Genomic DNA, 26,556 nt, shown 5'->3' with positions numbered 1-26,556 from the left:
TTCAGGTGCCGAAACGTTCTGAATGTTAAATAAGGCCTTCGATGATAATTGTTTGTCGCGAGTAAGTGTTTTTGATTGGTACAAGTTATTCAAACAGGGTCGAGAACGCGTAGACGATGAACCACGTCCAACATCAACTGATAATCAACGCGTCAATAAATTTTAGAATACCATAAATACTTGACTCGATGATTAACTATCAGAGATCTTACTGGTATCATAGAATATAGGAAGGATCAGTGAAAATCATTTTGAAAGATTATTTGGGCCTAAGAAAAGTGAAAGCAGGATTGGTTCAAATTTTAAAACAAAGTCTTACAATTTTTTGCTTATAGTAAAACTAATTAAATTTATTTCCTTTTGAATAAAACAGAACCGTGTTAATTTTCGTTTCCACAAACTATATATATTTTGTTTTTGTCTTCAAATAAACAATACTCTTACTACAGAAAATTCCACAAATGTATAATATTTTAAATTGCTTGTAAAGCTCTTTATTCTCTAGCAATATACTTATAATCTACGATTAAATATGTCTATAAAAACACCATTTATAAAAAAATACGCAGTGGAATACTTCGTAAATGAACCGGCAACAGAGCTTCGTAAGAATTCTGTCGATTTACTTCTATAGAAGCTTCTTTACCACTACCAACGATTCTACTTTGATCGGAACAAATTGTTTGTGGTTTGGTAAATTGGTAAATTTTGTTTGAATTATTTGTCGTCTTACGTTTGTAACGGTAAAAATTTAAAAAATTACATATAAATTTATCCAAAATTGTGTTAAGCACATACAAAAGTTATTACATAACAAATTCACATCGATTCAGCTTACAAAAGCAGCCATTAAATATGTAATTTTATTTTTGTTTTTATATCAAATTGTTTATTAAAAATTTTTGATTTCGTGTTCCGTATTAATTAGCAGCGTTTTATCGTTTTACTAACTCTCTACTTGTTTATATGTATGTACATTGCTTATGCTAGTGATAAATGTATGATTTGCCTAAGTCTAAAAAATTGTTCATCATTTTGCTTTAAAAGATTTGAAAAATTGGCGTATTGAGGATGCACGCGGTCCATGCATCGCATTATGCGCGTATGTGTGTGTGTGTGTTTCCCTTGTGTGCTGTAGACGCGATGTTTTGTGTCACGAAAAATCCGCTAACCCAACTCACACAACTAGACAAGTTCTAACCTAATTTATGCTCGTAAAATTGTACAAATAACAATATGACATCACTTTCATTTCGTTCACATACGTGTCTATTATCACCTATTCAATTTAAACAAAGTACAAAAACAATGTGCATGGAAAAGTGATCCTGCCATAGCTTTCAAACGCTTACAGCGAGCGCTAAGCGCAAGAAAGCACAACAAAACCAAAGAAAATTGAAAGAAATCAAGCGGTTGGCACCGATCTTATCGCGTGGTCTTCAGCTTCCAGCGCAAGAAGAGGTACGCGGAAACGCGCAGAACCACGAAGATGACAATGAGCGCAATAATATCGAGTGTGAAGTTGGCGTCGACCATGTCCAGTTCCTCGAGTGTGGTGAGCGGCGACTTGAAGTGACAGTAGGTCTGGAAGCACCTAAGTTTCTCGCGGCCGTAACCGTAGGTGGCCAAAGCGGTGCCCTCGAAACCGTAGCGGATGTAGGAGAGATAGGTGATCCAGCGTAGGTAGATGGGTATCGCATCGAAGGACACGAAGAAGCCGGAGAAGAGCAAGAAAGGCACGGACATGACAGGCGCCAAGAACACGCCGTTCTGTACATTCATCGCCGCACCGACTACGAGACCGACGGACTGTGCCACGAAGGCGATCATTAAGCAAGCGCCCAAGAACATGCCAAAGCGGAAGAGCTCCCACGGCTGAGAGGTGAAATAGTAAACCAGGCTCACATAGACTACGCAGAATATTGCCTAGGGAGGAGACAAGCATATATTATAATCGAATTGATTTATTAGCAGCGCTTGTACTCACTTGGAATGGCAGATCGGCGACCGAAATGGCTAGATAATATGACTTGAGCGAGTACCAGCGATTGAAGTTCTCTTTCAGCAGCACCGGCATCTCCAGCGGGACTGCAAGAGGAGAATAATTGAGTATTAAATTTAAATATTTACGTGAGTTTGAAAAAAAAACTTTCACTTACATGACAGAATCGTTATAGTCATCGACGTGTACATCAAGAACAGCATGTTGAAGAAGAGGAAGCCCAGATTACTCAACACTTTCGCGCCATCATTGCCGATATCGTAGTAGAGAGCGCCAATAAGGAAGCCAACCAGGAGATGAGCAAATAAACGCAAGTACATAAGAGTCTACAAAAACAACAACGACAAGACAAAAGTTAGAAAAACATTCGTGTACGCCCAAAAGTATGCTTTTGCAATGAGCACTCACCCAATCGCGATAACTGAAGAGCAACGTGCGCTTTAACACCACCCAAAACTGGTGGAACTGCGATGTGGGATAACGTTCGGGCGAAGTGATCTCCTCGTTCAACAAGGCCGTCGTGCAGTTGTCCGCCTTCTCAACATCGATCATGGCATCGCCCTTCTCATTCGTGCTCACCACGGGCGCAGCGCTGGCATCGGCGCCCGACACATTTGAACTCTTCACAATGTCATTCACTAGATTGCCATTCAGTATGCCATTATTGAGCGTCAAATTCTCTTCGTATTTACCGTTATTTGCATTTGTCGCATTCTTATCCAATATGGCTTTCAAATTGTGCACCTTCACCAAATCATTGCGCATTTTCAAACCCTCATAGTCGGCAGCAGAACGTATGTCCTTTTTACCGTTGTCGATGGCGTCGACTAATTTGCGCGTGTGATCGCCATGTTCACCGCAAGCGACTTCAATCACATAACTCGCCGGATTGTGATAGCTTGGACATTCCAAACCGAGCGTGGAAAGGAATGGCACCAGCTGTTTCGTGCTGCCCTGGTACACACACTGACCGTCGGCTAGCGTGTAAAGCTGATCGAACATCTCGAAGAGACGTGCGGACGGCTGATGGATGGTGCAAATGATGGTGCGTCCACCAGCCGCCAGCATTTTGAGCAAATGTATGCATTGGAAGCAAGTTGAGCTGTCCAGACCGGACGTGGGCTCATCGAAGAACATAATCGGCGGATTGCTGACGAGCTCCAGAGCGATGGAGAGCCGTTTCTTCTGTCCGCCAGACAAATTGCGTGTGAGTGTGTTGCGGTGTTCGCTCAAGCTGAGTGTGAGTAGAATGTCGTCGATCTGCAAGTGAGACAGAGGAGGTGATTAGTTGGGTTCTATGTAACCATATTGGTGAAAATTTTGACTATTTTTGAGTGATAACTCTTCGTTGCGTTGGAAGAATAAAGGAATGAAGAAGTGTTCCAGGAATTGAGAATTTGTGTTAATATACAATATTTTTTTTGTTACGTGGCGTTCACGCTCTCGAATCACTTTTTTAAAGATTAAGCAAAAACGCACCAATTCCGTTAAGTTTCTTATATTTATTTAATTATTTTTTTATGAAAAATATAAGAAAAAATATTTAATTTAATCAACATGAAGTGTTGAGAACTTTTTCCTATACACATAAAGATACATTTATTTTATATCTTGTACGTGATTTGAAGATTTCTGTTTTTATCGAATTCAATTGGCTTGTCATCTGGTCACATAAATATCGCCGACTGGCGGACGTGCGAAAAAATGCAAGCATTCAAGTTTTAGAAACATATTTGCTTTAGAGAATTTGTTAAATGGCTTAAGTCGACTTAAGCTCAGGCTGCTGGTTTGCTTTTTAGTGGAAGTACGGGTAACTCCCATAATTCTACAGCGTCGTAATTTAATGTATAATTATGTTTCTGGCTGCAAGGTATCGATTAAGGTTTAATACGATGTTCAGCATCCAACAAATTGGTTAGTATAAATCAAAGTATTTGATTAAATCAAGTTGACTTAGGCTACTTCAACAAATCGCTACAGAAATAATCATGAAACAAACTTAATGACATTAAAAATTAATTTAGAGCTTGAAAGAACATGACATTAATAAAATAAAGATAATTGAAACTTTGAATGGCAGCTGTCACACTCCGTCTAAAAAAAAACGAAAGTAATCCAATTTTTTCTTTATGCGAACACGCGCAAGTCGTAAAATGATTACTTGATAAGTCGCCTACAAATTTGAATTTATTTAAATCAGAAAAAACATTAACTTTGGATGCACCGCAGCTCCAATACCCTTCACAAATACAAAAGATTTCATACAAGAATCCGATTTTGAGCGTTAGCTTGTATGACAGCTGTATGCTAAAGTTATCCGATCTGAACCATTTCTTCAAAGAGTGCTTTACATATTGCCTTGGACAATAACCCGTGCCATTTTCGTGAAGATAACTCGTCAAATGAGAAAGTTTTCCATGCAAACACTTAATTTCGACCGTTCGGCTTGTATGGCAGTTATGTGCTATATTGGTCCGATATTGGTCGGTCCCACAAATGAGCGCATTTTTAGGGAGGAAAGAACGTGTGCAAAATTTCAGATCGACTTCTCAAAAACTGAGGGACTAGTTCACGTACATACAGATAGGCGGATATGGGTAAATGGACGCAACTCTTAACACTGATCCGCCGTTTCTTTTTGGGTATTAAGAACGTTGTGGCAAACGTAAATGCATCGTTCAGGGTATAAAGATGTTTTCCAGCTTAAGAATATAAATACAGATATAATATAATGCTGTAGGTTGGAGTCATGTGTAAAAGTTCACGCAAGTGAGGAAAGTTCCCTGATCACCATTTACTTAGGAGTGGCCAGAAACGATTCTTTTACTGGCGGTCCTTGACCAAGTATTCTCCGAGTAGCTAAAAAACATCCGTTTGAAGGCGAGCTAAAGGGAGAAGGCGCACCTTCTTTCCTAAGGTTAGTGCGTTGTGTTTGGAACCCGCCGCGTGACATAAAAAACGCCCCCAATGAAATATTACCAATTACCATGGCAAAAGCATTACGGATTACGATTTGAGGGCATACACTTGGAATGTTCGGTCCCTTAATTGAGAAGGTGCTACAGCCCAGCTGGTTGATGTCGTCGTGTAAATTAAGGCTGACATCACCGCAAGTCCAAGAAGTGCCATGGACGACACAAGGACTGAGACGAGTAGGTCCTTGTGGCATTTACTACAGTGGCCATATAAAGTAGGGCAAATTCGTTGTAGGATCCGTGGTGGGAGAGAGACTCCGTTGCCGAGTCCTTGCATTCATCCCTCTGGATGAACGTCTAGCCGACGCATCAAAGCTAAGTTCTTCAACATATCGCTGATTTGCGCCCACGCGCCGACGGAAGAGAAGGACGATGTGACCAAAGATGTCTTCTATGAGCGCTTGGAACGCACCTATGAGAGCTGCCCCGCCATGATGTCAAAATCGTGCTTAGCGACTTTAACGACAGGATGGGCAAAAAAGGTATCTTTGGTACAACAGCCGGTAAATTCAGCATCTATAAGGAAACATTCCCAAATGGGTTGAGGCTGATCGACTTCGTCGGGGCCCGAAATATGGTAATCTGTGGTACTAGATTCCAGCATAAGAAAATTCATCAAGCTACCTGGATGCCTCCGGATCGAAAAGCCGCCAACCAAATCGATCATGCTGTGAAAGATGGAAGACACGTCTACAGTGTTTTAGACGTGCGTACGCTCCGAGGTCTTAACATAGACTCGGATCACTAGTATATACACTAGTAGTATAATAATGTGTTACGATTTTTCATTAAACGTAAATAGTTGGAATTTTTTAAGGCACTGCCGAGATCACACAGCACTTGCGCACATACATATATTGGAGGAAAACAAGAATTCGTCCCAAACTAAAAGCGTCTGGTGGCGCATGCGCGTCATTAAATGACAGCGACGTTCTCGCGTATATTGAAGAGAATTGCCGATATTTTTATAAATGTGAGAACCGGTTTTCGGAATTAGCTACTGAACAAACAGATACACAAATACAACTATACCGCCGCGGGTAAGCCAGTAAAAACGAGCGGGGAAAAAACTATATAATTTGTAGAATCATTTTGTTGTCTTATTATTTGTGTACCCATAATTGGCGGCGGACGTAAGAGACAATGAATTGGCTAAATGCAAATTGGAGAATAGCAAAAAATATATGCCAAATATTAAATATGCAAAACGCTGTGGTTACTAACATTTTTAATATTTACGCGTCTAAAATTTTCTATAATTTTTATGCAAAGTCAGGTGGAAGCGGAAATTTTTGCAAATGGAAACTTCTGGCAAAATATTTTAAGCTCATTTTTAATGAATACTTGGCACTTGAAATAGAGTGGTGAGGTTATATAGATAGTTCAAGGTGTGCGAAGATCGGAAAATGTGCTTATATTATTAATGAGCGCTTAAACAAATTCAAGGAGCTTAAAACACCAAAAAGAATGATGAATTTATGGCACTAAATTTAAATATTATAACTCTGTATCATCCACAAATCACATAGTTTTAATTAGAAAACTAAATTTTTCTATTAAAAATGCTCAAACCCACCATTGAGTTCTTTTCCGCCTTTGAGAATTTCCTGCTGAGCTTCAAGTTCGTGGCCACGGTCATCGCTTCCTGGACGGTTAAATTGCCATGCAATTGATTATCCTGCATAATGTAAGCGGATAGTTTACGGAAAACGCTCAGATTCCGTTCGCGTCCATTCATCGTGACGACACCTTCGATATTTGTCGTTCTGTAATGAGAAAAAACACACAGGCAATTAATTATAAGTGAGCAGCTAATGAACAATATGTCTAGTTGGTGCTATGTTTAACTAAATATTCCTATGCAAGCATTTAATATTCAATTCCCACTGGTTGCGCTTCGAAATCACCAACTTCGATAAACATTTCTCGACACATTTGTCAGCATGACACGTGCTTATGCGCGTTGTTTGAGCGTAATTAATTTCGAATGTGTCCATAAACTATCGCGGGCATACAAATTGTGGTGTTATTATGCCAACATTAGACTACAAATCGACATACATATGTATGCAAATATAGAAAAGGAATTATTGGCTTATAATCTATGTCTATACAGTAGATTGGGCACATTTGTTAGCAGCTTGCTTGCTTTTTGTGGAGATCCTAATCGGCTGTCATATTGATTGAACAGTCATCGTTTGCCACCAATTATTGGTCGTGAAAAACAGTTCTGTTCAGTTGGTTATTGGAGTTAGAGGATGGTGTTATTTTTTGTATAGAGGCGCTGTTTTGACCTCAAAAGAGCCTTGAGATTATAAGTCAGGGGTATTAAATAACCCATTCCTGTTAAGAGAACTCGAAACTAATTTTTGACAATAGGTGCTACTTTGGACTGAGTAGACAATTGAAAAGTAAAGTTCCCGACGAACAAAGACCAAACTCTACAATCCCCTTATCATTGCCGTCCTGCTACAGTGAAAATAGTGTTGGTGAAAGCAGAGGAAGAGGAAGACTTCCTTTTCGTTTGGAAAGATCAGGTGAAGAAGGACCTAGCAGCACTTGGTATCTCAATGATATTCACATATTCATAAATATTGTATGGATAAAAGCTCTCTTTGAAAGCAGAAGTTAAAAAAAACCATTTTTAAGTTTAAGTTTTTTTACTGCATCGAATACTTTCAGAGCTGGAGTGTTTTCGTCCATTTTTTGTACGCACGACTAAAACACTGGAGACGTGTCTTCCGTCTTTCACAACATGTTCGATCTGGTTGGTGGCTTTTCTAACCGGAGACAGCCAGGTAGCCTGGTGAATTTTCCTATGCTGGAATCTAGACTCAACCCATTTGGGGATGTTTCCTCATGGAAGTTGAATTTATCGACACTACACCCAGGCGTTAAAGCCGCCAAGCTCGATTTTGATATCGTAACAGGGGCAGCTCTCATAGGTGCGATCCAAGTGCTCTTAGAAGGTTTATTTGGTCACATCATCTTTCTCTTCCATCGGGGCGTGGGCGCAAATGAAAGGTTAGCGATATGTTAAAGAACTGATGCGGATTGTTGCTAGACGTTCATCCACCGGGGTGAATGCCAGTACTCGGCCATACCGAATTTGCGCTCCCTTACATATCCAATGTAGTAAATGCCACAAGGACCTACTTGTCTCAATCCTTGTTCCGTCCATCGCACTTCTTGGACGTCAGTGATGTCAGCCCTTATTTTTACGAGGACATCAGTCAGCTGGGCAGCGGCACCTTCTCAATTAAAGGAACGGACTTTCCAGAGTCTTGTCCTTAAATCGATATTCTTATTTCGTTTGAAATGGTCGTCACCAAAAGAGAGGTTTCTCTTCCGAAGCTGTTGTTTAGTTTTCATTTGGGACATTTTTTCATGGCGGGTCCCAAACCCAGCGCACTACCCTGTGGAGGGGATGTTTCGCATTTTCGCCTTAGTTTGCCTTTAGACGGATGTTCTTTGGTTACGCAGATGATACTTGGTCTAAGACCGGAAGTCCTGAGCTGGTTGAGCCATATGTAAAATAATCGTTTCTGGCCAATCCCAAGTAAATGACAATCAGAGAACTTTCTCCACTTGCGTGAACTTCTACTCACTCAATCCTTATATGTATGTAAGTATATAGGAATGCAAATCTTTATAATCCGCTTATGCATGAGCAGTCAATTATAAAGACTTAATCGCAATTTTTTTATCAAAATAAAACTCTCCGCACAAAAGATTATCAAGCATTTCTTATTATTTACAAACTGCCATACATACTTCCATTGTGCGATGCCTTTCTTTCTTGCTTATTCCAGCGCATGGAGTAAGCAAAGAGAGCACAGCAATGCAATTTAACACAAATTGTTGAAAACATTTCCTTTTTTAGGTCAGAGAAAGGCACGCAGAGTATTATATGCACATACAGAGAGTGTATGCATGTACATAAGTAGGAACAAAGTGAAGAAGAAAATTATCTCGTTATTTGTTTTTGTTGTCGGTAAGAGTTCAATGAGCAGGTCATACTTTCAAAGCTTTAGTTTCTGATACAGAAAAGTGCTTATTAATTTTTTTCTATAATAAAACAAAAATTCTAGTACTCAGCCATGCTTTGTGTGTGTGTAAATTCATATAAACAGAGAGCGTTCTAATTTAATCAGCTAAAGGTGACTGGGTAGAGGTGAAGCGCTTTGTAAAATGCAACAAAAAGTTAATTAAAATACAAAAGCAGACACTTGATTGCTAAATTTCTAATTTATTATGAATTCATTTCGAATATATTGTGCAGTTAGCACTTTTGCTGATTTTGTGGTGTCTGCTAATGTCGGAGACTATTAATTTTTCATTTTTTTATGGAGAAGAGGTTCTTTAAGTCAAAAAATAAGATGTGCAAGTAAAACTGGTATTTTTAATTTATATTATAATTTGGATATTTTCTATATTTTGAATATTTTTTTTTATTTTGCATTGTGAATGAAAGTATGAAAGCTGAAGTACAAGTTTGTGGCTTGAAAACCTCACACACCTACAATGTAATGCAGACTGCCGTTTTTGGTATTTTTGAAACTTGAATTGAATGAATGAAATTTACGAAAGTAATAAAAGTTGAAATTAAGATCAAAATCTTGGTATTTTAAATCGAGAATATGACAGTTGAGTGATTCACGCTTTTCGAAAATGGATTAAAGCTGAGGACCAGAAACGAAATGAAAGCGAACCATTTCTGAAGCGAATGGTAACAGGAGACGAAAAGTGGATCAAATACGACAATAATGTGCGAAAAAGATCATGGTCCAAGCGTGGTGCAGCTCAGCAAATGGTCGCAAAGCCAGGATTGACGCCTCGAACGGTTATGCTGAGTGTTTGGTGGGATTGAAAATGAATCATCCACTATGAACTAGTCCAGCCTGGTCGAATGATTAATTCTACATTTCAACAAGCAGAGAAGAAACCATCGAAAAAAAAACCGCCAGAACTGATCAACAGAAAGGGCTTCGTCCTCCATCAGGTCAGCACTTATCGTAGTTTTTCGCTGAGAAACCAGAAAAATTTTACACTGGTGGAATAATGTCTCCAGCGAAAAAATACCAAAAAATTGTGGACCAAAATGGTTTATATTTGGTTCATTCAAGTTCATTATAATTATAAAGAAAAAATAAGTTGTAGTTTGATTGGAAATACGAAAATGCATTTTCGACTACCCGATATATTGGTTACCTCTGACAGTGGGGACTGAAAATTTAATGCCGCATATATGTTATATGATGTAACGAATCATAAGCAATAAAAAACTCAATTTAAATATTTTGTCATACTTCGTATTGCATTCTAGGTGACGATAACAGTTCTCTAACAAGAATTGCAATATTTGCAATATATTTAAGGCAACTTTTCAAAACAAGGCGATTATCAAGGGTCAATATTGAGCAAAAAATATATTTATATGTTTCTATTTTGCGTCATATTTGTAATGAAATACCGTTTCAACTATTAGTTTTTACATATATTCAAGCCACAAACACGAGCTTTTCCAACGACGCACAATTTTTACAATCGTTATCGATACCGAAAAACTTTCCAGTTGACTTACAGCAAAACAGCAAAACAGAAATAAATAAATAAATAAATAAGCAATAATCGGCCACAGAAGTGTAAGTGTCATTTCGCAAACAAGTTTAAAGTCCGAGCTGCTCATGTTGCCAGCATAAACATATGCACAAATGTGCTAGAGCGCCAAACGCTCGAAGCGCAAGCGAACAAAGGCAAAGCGAGTTTGGCGCGTCAACAGCAACAATGTAAGTACCAATCATATGTGTATGTGCGTGTATGAATGTACAATTCATGCCATTTGGAAAAGAAGCATTCTCGAGCGTTGCTGCCTTGAAACAAGTGGGAACCCAGCGATAAACGCCACTTTTGTATATACAAACATACAGACATATCGGCATATGACTCAAGCGAAGGGCAAATTTGAGTATCTATGCTATGGCACGCATAGACTCCATATAGATATGACTGTATATAGTTGTAAATATTCTCGTAATGAAGTCAACGTATGATCGCTTTGAGGTATTGGCGTGTGTGTTTGTTGAGAATTCCTGTTATCAATTAATAAATCGACAGAAAACGAGCTGAACTGCTCGTAGAGGCGACGCGTTGTTTGAAAATACGAATTTGATGGAATTCAAAAGCTTATTTGTTTTTCAACGCGCTGGCAACTCTTTCGACGTTCAGCGCTGACCCTTGGACTTTTTAAATACTCGTTATCAGCAGACAAAGAAAATGCCTTACGTTCTACAATTCCTCCGATTGAAATAGTTCATGTGTGCTGTTGTTGTTATCGCTGCCAATTTGTTATTTGCTCTATAAAAAATGGTGTGAGTTTCGGTTTCAAATATTAAAAGTGGTTAAGTACATAAGCTGTTCTATATATTTTTACTCAGATACATATATTTGTACATATATACATATGTATATATACGTATGACTGTCGCTTTTGTGCTTCGATTATGAATCGCCATGAAATTATGTTTTCTTCGGCTTATAAATATGTGTATATAGCTTCTACGAGTATGGCGGTATTATCACGCAGCTCTTTTATGGCTTGCACAAGGCTAAGTTAAATGAGTTTATTGTTATTGGCAGGCGGTGAGCTTTCTTTCTGCATGTCTGACACCTAACCGGTAGGTGGTCATTGTGTCGGCCGTTTTTACGGCGTTGCAAAGTTCACTCGCATAATTAGTAAAAAGTGGATAAAAGGTGGGAAACTTATAGCGGTGTTCTTAAGTGCCTTTATTGCGTCAAAAAGCGGTGCTTTATGCAAGCGTAGTTGTAAAACTTACCGCGCTAATGAGAGGACAACAAACAGTACAGAAATTAACCTTTGTCTTGTGCTATTTTGTCAAAAAACCGTTGGCTCATAGTTACTAAGTTTTTTCTGCTATAAAGACAAGAATTTGTGACTCAGCGACTAAGCGGGGAATTTTATTTTGCCTAAAACATGCCAAGTTTTCTCTCTCATCTCAGGTGGGTGAGGATACGTCTTCGGACTATGCACTAATTTGAGGTTCTTAAGCGTTATGCATGTATAAGAATGATTTCCAAAAATTTATTGCTTACAAAGCTTGAGTCAATTTTTAAAAAGAATTTAATTTTTACAATGCAATAACTTTTCATTGATATCATATGCATCTAATCTATTAATAAGCATTCCCTAATCTGTTCGCTGTTAGTAGTAATCAGCGCAATTAAACTTCTTTATCAATAATTAGTTTTAACTTATGATTTTGTTAAGTTAATTTAAGTGCCGTTTTATGCTTACTTGTAACCGGAGAGTATGTTGAGCAATGTACTTTTGCCAGCACCGGACGGTCCCATAATAGCTGTAAGCTCTCCGGAGCGCAAGCGACCACTGACGCCTTTGAGTATAGTCTTGGCATCTGAAATAGTAAATTGGAACGTTAATTAAAATTATATTAGATTTAATTAATTTACCTTTAATATAAAAAGTGATAAATTAGTAAGGAAATTATATAAAAAACGTATAAATTCCTTCTAATACTAAAGAATCTTATATAAAAAGTTTCAAGAATCGAAAGCCGGGGAATACCTTAAGATGCAAAACGTCAAAAATATTGTCGGAATTCCAAAGAAATTTATACATATATACATATACAAGGTGTGTTCCAAAGTAAACAGGAAGGAGAAGAAAAAAAAACTAGAAACAAATGGTTTTTTCGGCAAAATCAATGTATTTTATTCAAAATATAATCTGTTCTGCTTCAATACAGCTTTTTGAAAGTCCATATAAGCATGTCGAACAAGTGTTTTAAGTTCGTTGGCCGGTATGGCCGCCAGTGGTACTGCAAGCCTTTTCAGCCCTACGTCCGCATAACGCTTTCCTTTATTAAATGCATATTTCCGAAAAGACCGATATTTCGCACGGTGCCATATCAGATGGGTGCGAGGAGTGGTTAATGGTTAAAATATGTCATTTTGACTTTTGAAACAGGTCCTTTTGGATTCGGAACAATTTATGGTTGATCAATTTGTGCGGAACATACCGTGCACACACCTTTCGTAAGCCAAATGTTCGGTTATAATGCGATAAATCGATTTTTTGGAGATGTTCATGATGATTTCGGCTGATTTTTGATGAATTTAAAGAGTTTCGATGGAAACAAATGGGATTTTGATTGGCCCACATGTGGATCGTCATTTATGTACTCACGACCTCTTTGAAAACGTTGAAACTGCTCGTGCATTCTGCTACGGGATAGGCAATCATCGCTATAAACTTGCTTTATCAATTGAAATGCTTCGGTTAAAGTTTTATCAATTTTAAAACAAAATTTAATGTTGGTTCTTTGTTCGGAGCTTAATTTCGCACCGATAACACAAACATACATACACTTAAAACCCAATAACTTCACTTCCAATCAATGAAATGTCATGAAACTCTCACTGGATAATCGATAAAGATAGCAGATACTAACGTATCAGTCGACATATAGATGATGCTCATTGTACACTGATGGAATAATAGCTCTAGCGGAAAAAATGGCAAAAAGTGGTGACTAAATTGGTATATATTTGGCTCATTGAAGTTCATTATAAATAAAAAAAAATAAGTTGAAGTTTAATTCGAAATACGAAAAGAAATATACAATATGTATAATCCTGTATCTAACTCGATTATTTTCAGGTGATCCTAACAACCGTTAGGCAAACAAAACTAATGTAATCTAATAACATGCTGCAGGAGTACAAAAATCCTTAAGATCCCTGTCCTTTTTCAAACATTCTAACCTCAAACTGACGTAGTAACATTGGTAAAGAAATCTCAAGCGAGATAAAAATATTTTTATTTGCTACAAGAATGTTTCACTGATCTATTTCTTCTTCTTTACTTTACTGGCGTAGACACCGCTTACGCGATTATAGCCGAGTCAACAACAGCGCGCCAATCGTTTCTTCTCTTCACTACGTGGCGCCAATTGGATATTCCAAGCGAGGCCAGGTCCTTCTCCACTTGGTCCTTCCACCGGAGTGGAGGTCTTCCTCTTCCTCTGCTTCCCGCGGCGGGTACTGCGTCGAATACTTTCAGAGCTGGAGTGTTTTCATCCATCCGGACAACATGACCTAGCCAGCGTAGCCGCTGTCTTTTAATTCGCTGAACTATGTCGATGTCGTCGTATATCTCGTACAGCTCATCGTTCCATCGGATGCGGTATTCGCCGTGGCCAACGCGCAAAGGACCATAAATCTTCCGCAGAACTTTTCTCTCGAAAACTCGCAACGTCGACTCATCGGTTGTTGTCATCGTCCAAGCCTCTGCACCATATAGCAGGACGGGAATTATGAGCGACTTATAGAGTTTGGTTTTTGTTCGTCGAGAGAGGACTTTACTTTTCAATTGCCTACTCAGTCCGAAGTAGCACCTGTTGGCAAGAGTAATTTGCTATACAAAAATAAGGTACTGGGAAGCAAGAATTGGACAAAATGAAAAATCAAATACAATTTTTGTGCTTTTATTGCTACACTTTAACAACACTTTAGTGATGTTCTTATAATTGTTGTTTCTATGCGCTAATTTCAACTTAACCTCAAACTTACTAAACTCTTTGTACTACCGATAAGAGACTTTGTAGAAATATTATCTCAACTGTAGTTCGATAACAGTCGTTGCAATGAACCGACTAGTTTGTTCATACAACTGATAGTGACTTGCGCTAAAGCTTTGATAAAAATGTCATTAAGCCTTCATAAATTAAAGATTATAGGCTATAAAATTTGACCATTTTATTCTTAATTAAGTTATAAACGACATAATCTATAGATTGCATTCGCAGGGGAATTTATGAATCGTTTAACTCGGCGATCATCGTAAATAAGTTGAGCCTTTTCTGAAAAGCGCCGAAGAAGCAGTGGCATTTAATGCAGCGTGACCTACTTGAAACTACAATTGCTTCGAACTTGCGGAATATTTTTTTAAAAATCAATTTACAATAACAACAACAATTACAACTGTAAACAAGTCAGCAAGTTTATGTGCTGATTGGGCTAGTTAAACAGATAAACAGACATCAGCAGGCACAATTGAAAAATCAGCGCTGAATGGACAAAAGCCATTGGTTAAGGGGTTCAACGACCGCCGGCCGAAAGCTCATGAATACTTCGCATAAATATGCAGAAAGGTGTATGCGGTGACACACTCAAGCGCTTCGCTGCGAATGGATGCATTTAATTGAAGCCACCGAATGGAGTGCGCAAAGCGAATCGCCAACTAAAAAGGGCAACAACAAATGAGCGCAAACACTTGACGCATTCGCTGCCGAATTGATTGCCAGCGCGGTGGCGGCTGTGACAAAAGCGCCTTAAGCGTAGTGAGGAGCCAAAATGCAATCGACACAAGCACACACACACAGGTGATGCAAAGTTAGTAACTTACTCACAGAGTTCAATAACTTTTTGATTTTCGTTTATGCTCTTTTTTGGTAGGAGCATTAACTAAAGCATCCATATGCTGTTTGTGTGTATGTGTGTGGCATTTGAAACACTTGCACGAATTTCCGGAATGCTTTTGTTGATTTTTGAGCGCCTAGTGTGCTTGCCGGACCTTGAGTGGGGTTCACGACGATGCCGCCGCCACATTTGACGTGCTGACAGTCACATAAAACACAAACGCGCTTTTTTGACTTTTTCACGCAGATTTTGTTTTTGTTGTTTTTTTGTTTAACGACAGCGTTGCATGCGATTTTCCACCAAGCAGCGGTGGCGATCCACTGATTAACTGCTTGATTGTCCGAAAATAAATACGTGTGTGTATGTTTACGAGCATGCTAATTACTATGTTACGCATGCGCAGAAAATAGACAAGCGTGAGTGCGACTGTGTGTGTGCGTGCATGTCTGATTGTGTTCAATTTTGGCTTAGTGCGTGTTGTGCATTTCTATTACGTGATTTATTTGCACTTCTTTCACTCTCATTTGCGGGGGCAGCGTCATTAGTTACGTGACGCCAATAAGTGCCGCCTGTTTAAGTGAATTCGCATTGTTAAAAACATTAAATATTGTGTTTGCAGTGGAGAAAAAATCCAAAAAAAAAAATTAATTATAATTCTAAAAACAAAAAAAAAAATAATAATAAAAAAACAAAAAAGAAAAAAATGATAAAAATAAAAAAAAACAAAAATAATATGGAAATAAATGTACTAAAGTTAAGTTTTTATATATACTCTTTGTTACTTGTTGTTGCTAAGTGTTTCAATTTTGGCCAGAAATTGATTGATTTTTATTTTTTGCTCATTTTCAATTATTTTTTGTAGTTTTTGAGTGTTTTATCTTTAAAATTTATTCATTAAATATACATATATTTTTTTAAGATTAAAACTTAAAAAAATAAATAAATAAAATACTTAAGCATGGCTTATGGCCAGTTAAGTGTTGAATCGCACACGTGGTGTCTCGCGGAAGTTTAAGGGAGAAGGTCTCTCTACCTTTTGTGTGTTGATAATAATATTTTCAAGTTGAGTGCCCTTACTGAGTAATGCGGCGGCCGAGAATTAATTATTTGTTTTAATTTTACTAACAATTGGACATTAAATACAAGTAAATAAGTAAAATAAAAAATTACAATAAAGAAAAGAAATGATTAAACTAGAAAACAGAAATTAAAAAAATTAATAAAACAAGAAAAAAGGTGAAACAAGTTTTCAAAAATTTTTGAACGTCCAGTTTATATGGCAATCCTCTAAAATTGACAGGCAACTTGACGTGGTGCAAGGGCTTAATCGCAAAGCAACTACTTTGACCGGTTGCTAGATCTGCTTACTACCGACGACGAAGAGCTGCCACCTTATAATCCAAGGCGTTACGCATACCCTGCCCATAAGACTTTTTTGCAGTCACGAGCTAAATTTGGCCTTACCGCACTACGGGCTCTGGTGCGGCGGACTATCAGTTCCCTTTGAATCAACCAGACCGGGATGGTATCTTATAAAGCAACTTTTCATAAGAACAATATGAAATGGATGGAAGCAATTAAGGTAAGAAAACGAACCACAGAGACATTTGCCAACAGATGTGGCCACGAAAAAGTTATAATGGCCGGTTATCACACATAGACTACTACTGGTTTTTAGTAATACCAGATGGAGGTTAAGAACTCGTCACACATGACATCAACGTGTTTTGCAAACTTTAAGAGCGACTTGATGTCTACGGACGAAACTTCGTTCAGTTCTTTGAACTCCAAAAATCCCAGAAATTTGAGTCGAGTTTTATATAGTGCTGGACAAAGGCATAGAGGGTGTTCCAGGGTCTCCCTCATGTTAACCATGTTAACTTTTCTGGACTTTCTGCATGTATCGTTATCATTCATGCCCACCCAGCTCGCATGGAATGTCAGTAGATTGTGACCTGTCATGAGGCCAACAGCCGTTCGGCAGTCCTTTCGAGACCGTGTGAAGCAATGGAGTTCTCCTAAGAGTCTGTTGCACAAGATCTTGTCGATCCTGCATGTGCTTAAGGCATTCCATGTAGCCCTGATACCCTTGTCAGCCCTTTCGTAAATTTCGTTGTATATCGTTCTTAGTGACTTCAGTATTTCCCGTACTTGTTCGGTAGCCAACCGAATGCCTCCTTTGTGGTCTGATACCTTGTATATGTATATGCAGCCGCTTTCTCACACCCACTACATCTACAGCTTCTTTGCTTCTAAGGACCTTCTTTCACGTAATATGATTAGAGATTATTGTCTTAATAAAAAAAAAACGACAAAACCTAGCATGGATCCTCGTCAACACCATAAAACTGGGCAAAGGGAGGCGCCACCTGAACACTAAAAATGTTAGTGTCAAGAGACGTCAATTCCTGTAATCTTCGGAGGAGAGTTCTGTCTTCGAGGAATTCGCAAGGAATGATCAGCTCTCTACCACAAGAAAGGGCGCAGTGGGCACAACCACCAGCAGAAGCGGCAAGAGAACTGAGCGTGGTCCGCTCCAGAACAAAAATCATCGCCGGCCGAAAAGCGACGAAGAGAGGAAATTAGACCAAATGCACCTGAAGGGAAGAGTAGAAAGCTCACTATTATACAAGGGAGACCAGCACAAGTGACAAACAGCGCAAGTCTAAAAGATATTAGAAGCAAATCGGTTCAGAATATCGGCCGGAATCGTGTCAAACAGATCAAAAAATAAATTGTGAGAAAAACGCGTTTAAAGTTCACTTTACGTGAGTGATTTGGACACCCGAGACCTTGTATCGGTCCTCAGTTTTAATCACTTTTCGGTAACACCTAAGGTTCAAGAAGATCTCTACATTACTCTAATGACTGAAAGTGTCCTATTACTGAAAAAAATGCGATTTTTTTTGGAAAAAGGTACCAAGCTTCCGCTTTAAAGGGCTTAAAAAGTCAATCAATCAATTTTTATTTTGGGGGTTTTCCTATTGCCTCTATATATGTATAGTATATATTAGTAAGCGAAAATACGTAATGTGCACCGATTTGTAAGTGAGATAGTAATGTTGACATCATTAGCACAGGTGTGCATATAAATCCCTAAATCAACTGATAAGGCAAAGCGTTTCCACAAAAATGAAGAAAATCGGTGATTTTGGTAAAATATGTGAAGCACAGGTGTGAGTTTTGTCATCACATTAGCTAATACAAAATTTGTCACCGTTATCTGTCCAAATTCATGTTACACAAATTATTAGTTACAAATGCCTATCGATGATAAGATAACATCGCTCAGGGCCACCCATAATTTCATCGATATCTCACAGCTGTGAGCCATAAAAATGAAACAAACAAAACAAAATACTTTTGGGTCTAAGGGCAGGCCACCAATTGGCGCCAGCGAGAGCTGGCAGACGTAACAAAATGCAAACATAGGAAGTTGTATAAAATATCTATTGATAATTATGAGAATTTGCATTTTGCCTTTACGCTTTTTCGCCTACGCTTACATAACCAAGCGCAGATTTAGACACACACGCATACACACACAAACAAACAAATGCGGCGGCGTGCGGCGCGTGGCCATTTAAGCCGAAATTTAATTCATACCGAAAATATTTGGCAGCAACAACAAAAAATACAAACAATAGCAAAAAAAACTCGTGGCTGCTTAAAACACTTAAAACACACACACACAAACACAGCAGCGCTCAAAAGCCAGCAAAGCACCGCAGGCAATTGAAGATGCGGAAGCAGAATGCGTCGAATTCCGATACCGAAAAACACACTTCAAAACAAAATTAACAAAGCGGAATGCCAAACAGACAGGTGAGCGCAACAAACGCAAAACGAGCGCAGAGGCGTACAAAAACAACAGCAACTTTACACATTCACAGCAACAACAAAGCAGTTAACGCAAATTGAAGCAGCTGCGTGCGAAATCTAACAAAAAGTTAGACTATGCTAAATTTTAGCAACAAGTCAAAGAGTGCCTTTAGTGACAAACAGTCTCGTTTGCTTAGCGGTGTTGTTGTCTTCGCTGTCAAAGCGGTGAAAACGTGCGAAGCCGGTTCTTTTGTTATTTTGGGTGTGAATTTACGAACCGGCACCGCTTTCCTTCCGCCACAATTGCCCCGCAGCACGCAGCTAAGCGGAAGATGTCGTGCGTATGCGGATATGTTGCCACTTTGTCCATGCCTGCGTCATGTGTGGCTGCGTAGGATTGGGTGTGTGTGTGTGTGCTGCATGGTGCTTCTATTGTTTGAGTGGCGGCGAGTGCCGTTGGCAGCTGTAACACGCCCATGATCGATTGCCGCACGGCCGGCGAGACAGCTGCCGAATAGTGAGTGCTTTGTTAATGACTGTGTCTGATGTGGGCTGTGTTTCAGCGTTGTCGTAGTTAAAAAATAAAAGAAATTGCAATTATTTGTTAACATTTTTAGTAGAAATTGTTTATGGCAAAAATTTTGCTACATTAAGTGATCATTAATTCGTTATTAACGACGCCAAAGCAACCGCATTGTGTGAATTATTGACGTTATCGGTCTTAGGGGCTTTTAGTTTGAGGTTTCCGGTAAGAGTAATATTTCAGTTGTATTTTGAAAGGAGTGTAATAAGCAATCAAATATTTGATGGGTTATTTGATGCCCAGAAAATGATCAGAATGATGACCTGAGTCGATTTGGCTATGTCTGTCTATCTGCATGTACGCGAACAAGTCCCTCAGTTTTTGAGATAACTTTCTGAAATTTTGCAGAAGTCTTTTTTTCTCTCCAAGAAGCTGCTCAAAATCACAATAATGATTTGTTTTTACTCGTTTATGCTATAAGAAAGCCACGTGTGAAGGGTATTATTGTTTCGGTGCAATCAAAATTAACGATTCCTTCCTGTTTTGATTTAAATTTTACATTTTATTTATTTCAAATACTAAAATTAGTTCGAGTAATCGTTTAATCATTTAATAATCTGCGTTTTAATTGAAAGTCGATTTTCCAATGAATGTGAATATTCGAATACTGGCAACACTTGGTTAATTCGAATAATTACAACTCGATTACTTCGAATACTCTATTAAACGGAAGTTAATAGTACCAACAATGCTAAGTTTGCAAGATTGTAAGGTGTTGATCAATAATTATTCCATATTGCGCTCTTGAATTAAGTGAACCCCATTAAAACAAAAGTGCAAAAACTCTAGATCGTAAGCGATTTAATGCAATTATAAATAATACTGGGAAATTAAAAACAAGTTTCTGTTACACAAGAACCTACACAACCCAACAATTAATCTTTTTGCTGCTTTGAATAAATTAAAAAAAAAACTCCGTTCGTTAATCGAGTAATTTCTTTATATATAGTACATATCGTCACCTCCAATGCGAAAAAAATCGAAATTGAGGTATTTTATTGCTTACGGTTCACTACACCTTATTACATATATGTAGCATACAATTTGCAGCATCCGCGATCAGATATAACCAATAGATAACCTATATATAACCAATATATAACTAACATATAACCAACATATAACCATTTTATAACCAAAACTCAAATTTTTTTCCATATAAGTGGTTTCATTCGTTTTTCTTCGCCTTTAAACTTATGAAAAGTAATGTTACGTTAGTTTGCATTTAAGGTGACGATATGCATTTGTAGGTAAGTATATGGTATACGATATTTGTTTCTGATTAAAAATTCTAGTTTACTTTGTATTCGAAATCTAAAGAGCTTTAGACTTCGCTAAGGCCTCAAAGTGGTTTAGTTTAACAGCAATCGGCTCTCGAAAGTCAACTTGAACCCTGGGAGATTGTATTTCTGACATCTCATTTCATAACCAAATTTCGTGTATTTGGAAACTACATAGTCCGGCTAAACGTTTAGTAAACTTGGAAACCGAATGGTCAAGTCTAACCTGAAAACATATATATATTTGAAGGCTCTACTATAATCCAAACTAAGCCTGTTTCCGCGATTTGAATTCAGATGAATATAGTTTTTACTTCGCAATTAGCAGAGAATGAATACTATTGGCACTAAACCAACCGGCCATGACTTCATTTTCTTGAAAATACACACATAAATATTGCCAAAAATAATTAGACTCGTTTGAGGTTAGTTGCCACAAAACAACGTGCGTTGCTTAAAATTCAACGCTTCGATCAGCAACTAGCCATTATTCCACTCATGTGTGAAGATTTATGCCACAGAATCGCCAAGTAGATGCAAAACGAACGATAACGCGCTGCTTAATAAGCCAAACAGCGTTTCTTGCACAATTCCATTTGTGAACTTTGTCATGCAAATTTTCTAAGCTCCAAGAAAACTAAGTGAATAGGCATGAAGCACGCTTCGTGCACGCCTCAAACGCTTGGCGGCGAGGCTGTATGAAAATTGCACACTTCGCAAGCTGCTATTTTGAAATAGAAACTTGAAAATTACAACAAAAAAAGGCTGGCAATGGTTAATGCGTAGTTGCAAAAGCCAACAACAAACAGTGGCGGCCTTGACGTAGGCAATCGGCTTGGCTTGTAGATTTTCCAGTTGAGCACGTAAAATTACCGCGACGCGGCGTTGCACACTGGTACACGACGAGCAGTGGGGGCAAGAAAATGCTGCACAAGCGTGTGTTTGAAACACGCAGTTGTAATTGTATATGGCTTAAACCAAGCAATGTTACAGGCTGACTTTTAGGTGCTTATTCTTTTGGCTGCCGCAAGCGGTGGCCCATAACGGCGCATGCTCGCCCTGAAACTGAGCAGCTTGCTGCTTTTTTGACGTTAATAACCATATTTTTACTTATCTAGCCCATCTGTAAGTACTGCTATGACTCAGATTTTTAATGTCTTGAACTACTTCTTCAGCGCTGAAAATGTTATTGGCATTGAATTTGTTGTTGTAATCTGCGTTCAAATTACTCATTGCAATTCGCGAAGGTCTGTTTGTTTAAAATTTAATTATTATTAAATAACATAAAACTCTCATTATTATAATGCGTTGAATTAAATAATTACAACTTTTTGCATGCTTCACTCGAAGACTGAGCTTAATTATATTGCTTTAATGATTAAATACTTTTCAAAGTACAACTTCAATGCTACTAGTTATTTGTTTATAAATTTACTGTTATTGCTACTTATACTACGACGAGTTTGAATGCCACAATAAATTTTAGATAAAGAAATGAATATAATTATATTAAACAGCGTACTCTGAAAGTCTGAAATTATGTTTTTTCTAGTGATTTCATGCAAATAATAAAAGTGCCAGAAAATCCATTTCTCCAAAGCTGATAAATCATTTATTGGCAGTATGTTGTACACTTCTGCCCTACTTGTGGAAAACTGTTACTTACAGCGGCTTACATAATAATAAATTTCAAGGGCTTGGGTCGATTTTCTGTTTAAATTTTGCATCATGTTAAAAAAGGGGTGAGCCAGATTAAAATAGTCAGGTGACCCCGACGCTTGTTTGTGATGTTTGACGAAGCATCGGAATGATCATTCTTCGAGTTCTCCCTCCTCCATGTCTCCATTTCAAAAGGTAACCGATATGGTAACCCATGATTAATGCAATATCAACGATAAAGATTCATTGTTAAACTAAAATATCGCCAATTGAAGAGATTGAAATCATTATTGCATTGAAATATTTAGTTATTGCAAAATCTTTCTGGAAACAGCCTTTGTTCGGAGATACCGCGTTAATATGGGTATTTCCTTCGACTCATGTTGTAATTTTTGGCAGATCTTTAACGTGGGACTTTTTCAGTGGAAATGCAATGCTTAATACAGACTGTCAAATGTGTGATGAGTCAGAAAAAATTGAACGCATTTGTTAGAATTCGCCTGATTGCTTGGTACATTCGAATGTCTTAATCCTTATGTGTTCACGTAAACATAAACTGATCCAACAGACCACTTAGTTTTGTCGTTGGTCGGGTCTAGGTAACCGCAACGGATCCGGATTTTTATGCGGCCAAGGACTGTGAACTCTATTAGTGAAGAAACTGTTAATATCAAAATTTCTCAAAGGTTTCAGCAACTGATTATGGTTTCCCGGCAATCTTGCGACAATCAATGGAAAAGCTAACTAACTGGTCACAGTCTGGTAGCGAGACATGCCCGCAGAATGGGGCTGACAGACCGAGAAGACTACACCAAATATCTAGAGCAGGGCACCAGGGAAACAATGAAGCATCTCTTGCGCACTTTCTCCGTATTGGCAAGACTACGCTGTAAGCATTTGGGGTGCCCACGTTATGATACACTGGAAGATGTATCGATAGTGAAGCCGCAGAGTCTATTAAAATTCGCATCCTAAAGAATGACTATTCCGCTTGGATCTAGCAACTAAACTTCATCTGGTATCGCAAAGGACCAAAAATGGTCTATGCGTGGCTTACTGGCCTGCCAGATTAACCTAACCTAACCTAACCTAATAGAGAGCTCAATTCTACCAACAGCCACAGCAGGAATTACACCTTTGACACTAATTTATACAGTTAGAACCTGTGTTTTCCAAAGAATTAACACATGTAGACACATATTTTCGACATATTCATGCATTTAATTCCAATTAAAAGTTGACAAATCACAATTGCCACTGAAATCTTGTGAAATCGCATGCGAGGAATTTTAATACATTGCTTGCAATTGATTAATTTCTAAATGCACGCACATACATATGCGCATATGTATATGTGTATTACAGTGCTGATACTGTTGTGTAATTATTCTACTTTTTGCGGTTATAAAAGGCTGCGAAGTACTAAGTCCAAAGCTCAAGATTGCGAGCGGCGATAAAAACTGCTGTCTTTCGTAAGCAATAAATATAACTGTTGCATGCGCCTAAGTGCACACACACATACTAATATATATAAACACGCTCATGTAATTCAATCACGGATATAGAATGCATGAAAAATCAAAGGTTCAAGGTGAGTTCCCAGCTGTGATTAGGGATAAATAGCCGCCTTTCATTGAGACGCTCAGTAATGCCATAAGCGCGCTTATACTGCAACTGACTAATGCAACGCTACGTGCAGCGCCGAGCAAAATAAGCGACAGCTATTCATTAATAATTGCTTATTTATTCTGTTGTAATGATTTTTATATGAAAAGTCTTTATCCGTGTCTCATTATAAGTACTCAAATGGGATAATAGAATTATTGAACCCCCATGACCCTGTCAATTAGCCGCTGAACTGGAGACAGTTCGCATTCTGTCAGGTAAAGTAAAGTGCTTGGCGCCTTTCACGAACACGGCGGTATTTGGACTTCACTCGATGCATTGTTAGTGCCTGTGGGTGTGTCACTTTTTCACAAGTAAAGAGGTAAGGGCGCGTTGGGGACTTGCTCTACAAAGCTACATGCAAATCTTAAGCAAATGTCTTACTTAACTACATTTTTAGCGCTACTTCGGCACTTCCGGCGTTTATGGCAAAAGCGCAGTAAAATTTATGACAGACATTTCCACTTCGCATTGCATTACAGGGCGCCGAAAATCTAGTTTACATGATTATTGGCCTGCCCACGTTCAGTCATTTACATATATTTGTATACTCAGCACAGTTTCAATGTAATTGTATTTTTGCTGCGGAAATTTAGTATTATTTACTCATAACTGGAACTGGCATAACTGGCGTCGCCGACTCGTGCTTTATCGCCTTTTGGGATTACTTTATAGCATTTGCATTTGCGCTCATTAGTCTGTCGTATTGGCAAAATATTATTGAACTCAATAGAAAAACAACGATTCATATAAAATGTTGTTGAATCAGTTTTAAAAGCGATTAAATATACAGAGGCTTATATTATGTATGACGACAATCGATTTGCATTGATGAAGCTGTTGTTTCAGGAAGGTTGTTTGAAGGTTGCTGGGGTTCATGAACCCTTTAGAGCCCTTCGGTTTTGCGAAAATGCGTTAATAATGCGATTCAGTGAATGAAATGGGGTGAGTGCTTATTTACAGTTGATTTTAACCCAGAGTTCACTAGGCGATAACTTATCTATCACGTGAATGGTGCTACTACTTTCTCACAAGAGATTATAGATTTAGAACGAAGGTTTCCAGTGCATGAACTGTTTTCTTATTTGTTAGAGCTCTGCTTATTTTTGAAGATACTTATTTTAGAAAAACAACAACGTAGACCACTTTAATTTCTAAACAAGAGATAACGTGATTAACTGAGTAAGTGGTGTAAATGTTTGTTATACAGTCAATTTTATACAAGCTTATTGTTCGACTCGTAATTTTCTTAGCTTTACACCAGGTTATTGCTCGATTCATAAATTTTTTGGCTTTATACCAGATTATTTTTCGATTTGCCAATTTCTTGGTTTAAGGTATCGCAAATAACTAAATTATGACTATTTCTATTTTTATGCCAGTCTGTGTAATTTATGCCAGTTATTGTTCGATTCACTAATTTCTTGGCTTGGTGTGTCGCAAATAACTATATTATGACTATTTCTATTTTTATGCCAGTTTATGAAATTTATACCAGTTATGTTCGATTCACCAATTTCTTGGCTTGGTGTATTACAAATAAGTACGATATGGCTTTTTCTATTTTTATGCCAGTCTGTGTAATTTATACCAGTTATTGTTCGATTCACTAATTTTTTGGCTTGGTGTTCCGCAAATAACTACATTATGGTTTTTTCTATTTTTATGCCAGTATGTGCAATTTATACCAGATATTGTTCGATTCACTTATTTCTTGGCTTGGTCTGTTGCAAATAACTATATTATGGCTATTTTTTTATGTCAGTTTGTGCAATTTATACCAGTTATTGTTCGATTCACTAATTTTTTAGCTTGGCGTTTTACAAATAAGTACATTATGGCTTTTTCTATTTTTATGCCAGTCTGTGCAATTTATACCAGTTATTGTTCGATTCATCAGATTCTAAGGTTGAGCATTTAAAGTGACGCCTGAATGCCAAAATAAGTAGCAGGCTTCGTTTTTACATGAGGTGGCTTGTAATTTGTTTCGATGCAGAAAATAACCGAGCGATATGTTAGCCATGAGGAAGTTAAGGTAGTAAAATTGAAGAAAATAATAAATATTAGATAAAATATATGAACGACACCAAATGGCAGTGATTGAGGAATCTA

The 26,556-nt window shown here is 38.0% G+C and overlaps 1 protein-coding gene across 1 annotated transcript in view; it reads right to left on the bottom strand.

Annotated features, from left to right (window-relative positions):
• Positions 1-380: 380 nt before the first annotated feature.
• LOC105230757 (ATP-binding cassette sub-family G member 1) overlaps positions 381-26,556 on the bottom strand; it is a 44,380-nt gene continuing 18,204 nt past the window's right edge. Inside the window, exons 3-8 of the mRNA XM_049461405.1 lie at positions 12,293-12,410; positions 6,554-6,743; positions 2,411-3,262; positions 2,160-2,328; positions 1,988-2,088; positions 381-1,926 (exon numbers count right to left, since the gene is read on the bottom strand). Of these exons, the coding sequence (XP_049317362.1) occupies positions 1,426-1,926; positions 1,988-2,088; positions 2,160-2,328; positions 2,411-3,262; positions 6,554-6,743; positions 12,293-12,410 (1,931 nt within the window). The 3' untranslated portion in view covers positions 381-1,425. The remainder of the gene's footprint in view (positions 1,927-1,987; positions 2,089-2,159; positions 2,329-2,410; positions 3,263-6,553; positions 6,744-12,292; positions 12,411-26,556) is intronic.

The sequence above is a fragment of the Bactrocera dorsalis genome, chromosome 1 (genome assembly GCF_023373825.1).
Source record: "Bactrocera dorsalis isolate Fly_Bdor chromosome 1, ASM2337382v1, whole genome shotgun sequence".
NCBI lineage: Eukaryota > Metazoa > Arthropoda > Insecta > Diptera > Tephritidae > Bactrocera > Bactrocera dorsalis.
Note: the sequence above shows the minus strand (reverse complement) of the source record. Positions and strands in the feature narration are given on the sequence as shown.